This window comes from Leuresthes tenuis, unplaced genomic scaffold (assembly GCF_036924035.1).
Source record: "Leuresthes tenuis unplaced genomic scaffold, fLeuTen1.0.hap1 SCAF_3, whole genome shotgun sequence".
NCBI classification, from domain to species: Eukaryota; Metazoa; Chordata; class Actinopteri; order Atheriniformes; family Atherinopsidae; genus Leuresthes; species Leuresthes tenuis.
Genome location: NW_027325357.1, coordinates 12,604,424 through 12,613,694, shown reverse-complemented (window position 1 = coordinate 12,613,694; position 9,271 = coordinate 12,604,424). Strand labels below are relative to the sequence as shown.

The following is a 9,271-nucleotide window of genomic DNA, read 5'->3' as shown; positions in this document are numbered from 1 at the left end:
AACCGAACAGTCTTCTGCCATTTATATTTAGCTAGTGATGAAGCTGAAATACACAAATGGCCCTTGATGGAATCTGCATGAACTCTCTGTTAGCCAGTCTGATTGATGACCTACGCTACATGTGACAGGGTGAAAGCAGGGGCAATTCAAACCACAGGCTTTGTCCAGAGGTCTGATGGGAAGATCAAGACTGTTTTGAAAGGACATATGTACTACCTGTTACAGAAAACAATCCCTTGGATTAGCATAGGAAGCATAAAGGTTTCTCTGCTGCAATAACAACATAATAAAAAACCTCAAACTTGGAGAAAGCAATCCTTAAAAAAATGATTCACCCACACCAGCCTTCCAACAGAAGTGAGGTCTCCAAAAGCCAGATTTTAAAGATAGCTTTACCTTTTGTCAAGGGTTTGCTTTTTAGTCAGAATAATAATCATAATAACCTTTTTCAGCTCATTTTGAGTTGCACAGATTGGAGCTAGTTATGGCATGACAATGGTTTTGTAATTTTAAGCACATTTGTTTGTCACTGTGTCATCATTCACAGTGACAGCGTTTTTATAAATAATTGTGGACATTAAACTTTTCTCCTTGTAACAATGCCAACAAGTGATTGATGATCACTGACTTTTATTCCAGAGTGCATTACACTGGATTACTAGATAAATCTAACACTTGTGAAAGGCATAAAGGTCTTTCAGTGATTGTTTAAAGTCTTAGTAAAGCAGAAATAAATGTGTTTATCACATCACAGAAAAAAAGTCATTCACTACTCTGCTTAATATGAATGACTAAAACAATTGCCAAGTAAATAAAATTAGGTCTCAAAATCATTAAAAAATTAGCAGTGCTTTCTGATCTCACATGCTGTGTTATCTGTACAATACCCTGACTAACAGATTTCAAATGACCACATTAGTGAGTCAAATACAGTGGTGCTAACCAACATAAGTTTCCAATATTGGTAAATTGTGCAAATATTATTGTTACCGTAGTGTCTTACCAGGGATTCAGCCTAAACACACTAGCGGAACACACTGTACCTATTCCCAACTGTCCCCGGTAAAAGTTTGCAAGTACAATATAAAAAAGTAAATAAAACAAGCGGGTGCCCACTAATTAAAGTTGTAACTCCAGTGATTACATGCACAGTCAGTCACTCCTGTGACAACCGTGGTATGAACTAACTTGGCCCTTCAGTCCAACAAGCACAACTCTTATTCTATGAGCTGGTGTGTTGCCAGATCTGTTGTGGTGCTGCATTTCAGTGTCACTCTTAACAAAATAGATTTTTTTCTTGTTATCATCATTCCTCCGCAATATAAGTAGACAGCCCAAATCTTGCAAATTCTGGCATTCAAGGATGACGTATTACTGTGAGGATGGCTGAACATTTAACTAGTTTGGTTCAGTTAACTGTCTGCAGAGCAAGCTGTTGAAAGTTTGGTCAAACTTTTCACTCTGAATCACAGATCCAATATGGCACCAGAGTCAGGTCTGAGGCAGTTTCTGATGACCATGACTATGAGTGAAATAAAGGAAATAGGACGACATCTCTTCACTGTTCTAACCTGAAATTAAGCTGATATTTGGAGAAAATGGCTCCCCAACTCCCTCTGTAAAAAAATGGAAAGAAAGAAAAGACAAAATCTCTCCACCTGTTACAGAGCACCACTTTAGGAAAATATGGTTATTTATTTTTAGGCATGGTTATCCTTTCTTTTCCCAAACTCCTTGAGATGCCCCTGTATCCACCTGTGGACAAATCAAAATCATCCCCTTCCAAAGACTGAGCAGCTTCACATAACTAGAGGAATGATATATTTTCGGTCTTAATAAGATGTTGGACAATTATACACCATCAGAATAACTTTAATGAACTGGATGACTCTGCATTAATGGGGACTTAAACTGATTTTGTAAGTCTGTAAAATTCTACTGGAGGGATGTGACAATATGTCCTCATGGGTGCATTGTTATCCTGGAAGAGACCACACCTATTATGTCACAGAGTAATCATTCAGAACAACTGTGTATTGATAAATGGGAGCCATATCCTCTAAGAAGACAAGTGGGACCAAACCATGCTAGTAAAATGCCAAAATTGGTGACTTGCATTTGGATTTGGAAGACGGAAGTCAGAAATTCCAATTCCCAGTAGGAAAGATCAACCTAACAACCTAACAACCTAAAAAAATCAAAGGATCCTCCAATCTCAAGCTAAAAAGTCAACATGACTGCGCCATTACAACTAGTGGTAGGTACAGTAAAACATTATTCACATCTTTGTCTCATTACATAATCAGCACACCTAGTGTGGTCCAACCATTATCAATGAATATATTGTCATCGTGTTTGCGCTTAAAATACAGCATAACGTGCTGTTATCAAATAGTTTTGCTAATAAAAGCTTGTCCAGTGTGTGACTGAATCCCACTGGGTTTCAATATTGCCACTGGAACTGGGTCAACTTGGGTGTGATGTCATTCCTATCCTATTGTACCTGAATGTGTAGGGATGACAGGAGCAAAAAATTCCCTCAACATGTAATTAATTTAAGGTTTTGGGAATTCTGACCTAATTTGGCTTCATCATAATTCCTTGTGTGTTCAATGTTTGAGACACAAATGTTATACTCTTTAATTTGTGATGGTGTCATCCTTATCCTTATTTTATCCTTCTGAATGAGCTGATATTACCATGTATTGAATGAATTGATCATTTTAGAGGGTTTTTATTGTATTTCAGAATGCTTTTGTTTGACGTTCTAGATAAATAGATAGATGGATACTTTATTGATCCCGAGGGAAATTCAAAGTTCTCTGTAGATAAGACCTCTGATAATGACTATGTTCTGAAATACAAACAACAAACACATTTTACATATGCGCAATTATGAAAAACATTTTCAGTATACACCTGTAGCAGACAAAAGTTATGTTGTAAAGACTAGTTTTACAGGTTAGTGTTCACATCTTTTAGCGTAAATAGGTATTCAGATCGCTATGCTGTCGATGAAGATGGAGGGGGTGAGAGGGGACGGACTCTGAAATTAGGGAGGAAAAAAAAGTTTCAGTCTTTTTTGGGCTCACTTCAGCACGTGGAGAAAGGAGTGGTCTGAGGTTGGAATAATGGAACCTGGGAGACTGAATGGGAGGGAAACTGGGACTCAGATTTCAACCTGACAGGGGGTAAGGGGCCGGACTGATATTTGGGAATATACGAGGATTCATTGAAGGCAAAGGGGGCATAAAACTACAGCGTCTGGCCTAAAGCGGTCGGTGCTGAATTTCTGCTGCAGGTCCGGGTCCTGCCGCTGGATTCCCCCATCGGTCTTTTGGGAAGAGTGAATATCGAATGGTCCGTCTTTTGTAACCGGGGACACAAAACACAAAATACTGAGAGAAGCTTTTGCTCCCCCCATACCCTTCTTTCTCTCACAGGGACCCTGCATGTCTAATATTTAGACATGTTCAGCTTTATGGATTCCAGGACTGTATTGCTACTTGTAGCAACCCAAGTGTATCTATTAACCGTTGTGAGATGTCAGCTGGATGAAGACCGTAAGTGACAGTTTTGTTGCTCTGATAAAGAAAATTTAACACGATTACATGATTAAGTTTTCACATGGTCAATTTCTCCTATGTTTATCGTAGCGCAGTGTATCTGAACTTGAAAAAGAAGTTTTGAATTTGGGTAGACTTGATCACCTGTAGCAACTTTTACGCACAGATTTTATGATCATTTGATTGCGCTAATCTATAAAAAGCAGCTGTGAGCCTTCGCTCTCCTAAGGGTAATGATATTTATATAGTTGCAAGGTATGATCTATTTTTTTTTCTCGAGTCATGGGTGCGTATAAGAGTGAATAAATGGATGGAGAGCTTTTGGACGTTTGTGCGATATAGCGCTTGAAGTATCTGGAGTATCTGCTGGGTTCTGTGGAGTTATTTTACATTTATTTAATTTTTGTTATGTATCTCTCCCTGTTACGTATAATATGTACTATTATTATAATAATGATAATAGTAATAAAACAGAAAAAAATACAAGACTGATATTTTAAGTCTATGCAACTCTGTTCTTTCCATTACCTACCTCCCCTTTCTTTCTTAAAGTTGACCTGCCTGACACCTGTGGGTGTTTTAGGGGCTTGGACAGACTCTCCTTTTAAACTGCAGATTCACTTAATATAGAGGAGGAAAGGGGGAGGGGACGCATAAAAAGTGAAAGGTGGTCAGGCTCAAGGGCCTTTAGTGAAAAGTGTTCACATTCCATCGCTGTCAGAGGGCATCCAGGCAAATCCTGGCTTGTTAAGGCAAAAAGTTGCTTATTTTCATTTGCACTTCATTAGAAAGCATACCATTAGTTTATCTTTTTACAAACCTAAAGACTTTGTAGTTTCTCTTCTTTTGAGTAAAACTGGAGTGGTATTCTTCTGGGTATCCGGATATTCTTCTGTCAATTTTATTAATTTTAGCACCCATGAGACACATTTTGGAGGCAACAATAGGCCAGAAATAATGTTCCATATGATTTCAGCATTTCCATCTGCTTGGAAGATTACCCATAAGCTCTGACAGTTAGTCCAGAGAGAGAAGGAGCCAGGGAGGAAGAGAGGTGATTGGAAAAATATAAGACAGAGACTTTGACTGTAGTTCAAAGACACAAAGTATTTTCACTGCACAAATCAAGACTACTAAGCTTTTAAAGGAATGAAAAGGTGTCCTTTCTCAGAGCAAAGAGAAAAAGGGAGAGAATATTTGTGCTAAAGCAATTCAGAGTGTCAGGTTACCCTTTCAGAGACATAGGTCCTTGGATATAATGCAAGCCCTCCTTTCCTAACTGCAGCAGGAATTTCTGGGGGGAGACGCTGGAGTAGTTAAGAGGTTTGATTGTGACCTCAGCACAGTAGTCTTATTGACCTGGAGTCAGTGATAGGGGAGAAAGTTCTTGATCACTCTGATCATGTAGGTCATAAGTCTACAGATAATGGTATCCATGCAGGAGCACAGCAGGATCAAAGCCAAAAAGTTACTAAAACTGAGAAAAGATTAGACTTCAATGTCGGCTTTGTACACCTGGGATTCCTTTACAAGTGTTCATTTATCTCCCCTGGAAAACTGCGTGGTTGCCAACTCTCAGGAGAGGAGACTTTCAAATTATCCCCAGTGACGAAAAGTCAGCTGTCTATCAGTTCTCAGATAGATAAAGGAGCCCTTGTCCTAGAATATTCCATATCAGGATAATTGTTCATATCTCAGTCAGTGAAAAAACAGGTGCAGGCATTTGATAGAACTTCCAGGCCTATAAAATGAATCATCAAAACAGCCAGGTATGCACATGAAAGCTTACCATTTTCTTCTCTCTAACGTGTTTGAACTGGCATCTGACACAGCTTTGGTCTCCAGATGGGGTTTGAAATGCACCCCGTGTTTATACACGGCAATAGTTTGTGAATTGTCCTCTCTGTCCCTTTCTAGAAAGACCCCATTCATTGGTGCTGAGGTCCGTTAGGTTACATAGACTTAAGCAGTACTCAAAGGTAAATATAGCTACTGTGCTTGCACCTCTCACCCTCTCAGTGGTCCGTACCTTTAGGCTTTTTCTTTTGCTGCGTCAACCTCTCTCACCCGCCTGCACAGGTTCATCAACTCCAATCAAAGCGTTCCTTTCAGCAGGTGTTTGGCCCCTCTGTTTCTGCCAGTCTCTGCCAGACTGGAAAATAAACTTAAATATTGCTAATTACATGTATGCCAATTGTTAGATTTTGAGTAATGTGATTTAGACCGTGTACAGTAACTGCCTTCAATCAGGACCCCCCCGATCATGTTGCATCTTCTTTGCCAGGCTATAAACTACGAAAAAAATCATTTAAATTCAGACATTTAAATTTTCTGAATGCAAAGTTTGTCCCCTGAGCACTAAATTAGAGTGTCTCCCACAATGTAAACGAGCCATAAATTTAACTTGTTGAAGAATTTTTGCACATGGTGTATAGTCCCTGTGAAGTGTTTAGAGGTTCCCTGCAGGTCTTATGCTGTTTGACTTTGGGTCTGTGATGTTACACTGCCACCCTGTGTCCATGTTAGAGGTTGCATGTATGAATCCAATTACCAATATTGGCACGTATTGGTGGAGTAGACTTTGGAAACAAGGGGGATGCAGTTTTAGAAGACAAGAGCTACATAAATCAAATCAAATAAAAAATTTTAAACATTTTTTCATACAAAAACGGCACACATTTGCCTGTGCAATATTACAAATTTGACAATTTGTCTGTCCCCAAGGCTTGATTATCCATCTGTTAAACTGTCTGGATGAAAATAAGATCATTATTACAAATAATTTCAGAGTAATTCAGTTGACTAATCATTTAAAGGTTTAAATGGTGCCCTTATGTAGATGTGCCTTAGCCCTAATAAATGGTTAAATGAACCAGTACACTGTGGCAAAAATCAGTACTCAGTAGCGGCACTAACTGTACAGGTGCACATGCAGATTTTTACCTCAGGTTATCTGCCCTGTATGAGATCAACTGAGGCACAGTTATCCCAACCGGTCCAGTGAGGTATCCAATATTTTTATTAAGTAAGCTATTTTTGAAGATGTTTGTATTTCGGCTTTTAGAATTGTATCTGTGGAGTCTTGGTTCCATGTGTGTTTCTCAGCTGAGAAAAAAACAATGACTATTTCGCTTCATATCTCAAAGGTTTTGTGGTGAATACATATTGTTTATAAGTTTGAGTGACTGATTTTCACATCTGATGCTTAATCTCCTTTTTCTTTCGCAAACTGCCTGGACCTTTGTGTGTCCATCATTGTGATCTCACACACAGAGGAGGATGCTTTTAGCTGTATACAAGATGGACAGCGATATAGCGACAAGGACGTATGGAAACCAGAGCCTTGTCGCATCTGTGTGTGTGACACTGGAACTGTCCTGTGTGATGAAATTGTCTGCGAGGAGCTAAAAGACTGCCCCAAACCTGAAATCCCATTTGGAGAGTGTTGCCCCGTCTGCGCTGCTGACCAGCCTCCACCCATTGGTTGTAATTTATTTATCTCAGATCTCTCATAAATAAATTACCGTACATGATCATATTGTTTATTTGGGGAAGAAAACAACATGGGCAATATTCCATTCGTCAAATACTGACAAGATGCTGTTTAAGTTCTGTCAGCCTTTGATTTGAACAGTTTTCTGTCCCCAAAGCAAACAAATGAAAATAAATGCACAACAACAGTGACACATCTGACGAGATTTCAGCATAATGCTAACCTCACCGCCATTTTTCCATAGCTGGCGCACCTTGGCCCCATCTTGTTTGAATACTCTCTCTTTCCCTGAGTATCGTGAAAACATGTGGGAGTCATTAAGGAAATACCTCAGTCAAGCAGACACAGCTTCACATTTCTACTCTATATCCTCTCTGTGGATTTCTGCAGATCTGATGGCAAGAAAATACCCCGACTCTCTTCTGAGAGTTCAGACTGCTTGAAGGAGGCTATTCACCAGTTTTTAAAGTGCCATGGCTTCCTGATAAACAAAGGCCCCAATATCTAAACCCTGGTCGTTAGCTCTGGAAATGTAAATAAAATAGGCTGAGGAGCATCACTGAAGTCAGAGGTGTCACTGTTTGCAATGCATGCTTGTTGATTTAACTTTTTCATGATGTACCTATTTCTAGGCATAATGAAGTGCTTTGTAAGGAGTTAAATGCACAGAATCATTTATCAACAGCGCATAAATAGGGCTGGCTATCAAACTTAGGCTAATTTTTTGTACTTACTTAAAAGTAACCTGTCTATGTCTATCCAATACTTCCAAGTGTTACAAAGCCAGATTGCTAATCTTGTTTAATTATTTTTGATCAGACACTTTCTGATTCAAATCAACATTGTTCCACTTTTAGACAACAACAATTGACATTTGAGAAGATTCCTTTTTTAATCAAAGAAAAATGTTGATAAAAAAACACTGACTGAATATAAAATGATACCTAGCCCTATTTTAAAAAATGCTTACACGAATGTAATAATATTGCTCACATGGCTCATAAATACTCTGAATGCTATAGTTTAACTAACTTTGAGTTGCAAAGCAATGAACTAAGAACGCTAACATCTAGCTCTGCCTGGCAGCATATGAAGTTTAATGTTACAATAGAAACATGAACTCAGCACAGGCTACTACTTTGCTTTGCTTTCTGCCAAATCCTTTATCTGCAGCTGCTTTGCTTTTGCTTTGAGCTCTGTCTGTGAGATGGCGAGTCAACCATACAATCCTAATGGGCTCTTTCTGTACCAACGGCATGATTTGGTGGTGGTCTTTGAAATAGTTATAGTTTATGAAATTTCAACCTCTTCACAGCACAAGTACACTTTATTCACCTTTGGGAAATATTGTGTTACCCACATGCATTGTTGTTGTGTGATCTGTTCACTAACTGATCTGTTTCCATCTCTGTCCTGCACAAACACCTAACAGGAGTACCTGGAGCTAAGGTGAGACACTTAAGATATTCAAACTATTTATGTATGTGTCACGATGCTGCACATGCATGGGTGTCCTTGAACTAAGGTTCCCTTGCAATTATTAGTGGGTCTGTCCCAGACTCTTACCATGGCTGCGAGGGGGCCCTGTACTTTATGGATTTGGATGAGTCTTTGATTTAAAAGAGCTTTGTGTGATTGATAATAGTAATTTCCTGTTTACATTGTATGTCATATTTGTGTGCTCAGTAGCACTGAAGGGAATACTTAAACCATTTGCTGTGAAAAGTTTGGTGATAAGAATGCACATTTTTCATCAAAACTGTTCATCAAATGGTGTTTGTAGGTGGACAGTTTAAAATGGAAACACAAGGAATGAAAAGAAATTCTTACCAGATTATTATTTTTTCTTTCTTATTTAATTTTCCTTTGACAGGGCCAGAAGGGTGAACCAGGAGACATTACAAATGTAAGTTGATATGATACAGAGGTAGGATATAACGTTTGATTTGAAAAAGCTTGTTTATTAGCTGTCTTCAGGAGTTTAAGAGCTAACATGAACAGTAAGAGTAAAACCCCAATGGATAGCTTGTGGATGAGGAAGTATTTGGAAATAGGAGATACTGAAATATAAAGATACACAATATACAAGTAACCATTGTGCACAGAAAATGTTACCCATGTAAAGAAATTCACAACTTAATATAGTAGAATAAAATTATCTCTACATAGTTTAACTTCTTCAGTGTGTCATATTTTGTAAGGTATTCATATG

General features: G+C 38.6%; 1 protein-coding gene across 2 annotated transcripts in view; it reads left to right on the top strand.

Annotated features, from left to right (window-relative positions):
• The first annotated feature begins 3,222 nt into the window (after nucleotides 1-3,222).
• Nucleotides 3,223-9,271, top strand: part of col2a1b (collagen, type II, alpha 1b) — a 45,798-nt gene continuing 39,749 nt past the window's right edge. Inside the window, exons 1-4 of one of the 2 annotated variants that reach the window (XM_072381863.1) lie at nucleotides 3,223-3,563; nucleotides 6,840-7,049; nucleotides 8,492-8,508; nucleotides 8,933-8,965. In XM_072381863.1, the coding sequence (XP_072237964.1) occupies nucleotides 3,470-3,563; nucleotides 6,840-7,049; nucleotides 8,492-8,508; nucleotides 8,933-8,965 (354 nt within the window). In that variant the 5' untranslated portion in view covers nucleotides 3,223-3,469. The remainder of the gene's footprint in view (nucleotides 3,564-6,839; nucleotides 7,050-8,491; nucleotides 8,509-8,932; nucleotides 8,966-9,271) is intronic. The other variant, XM_072381862.1, reaches the window with a different exon arrangement.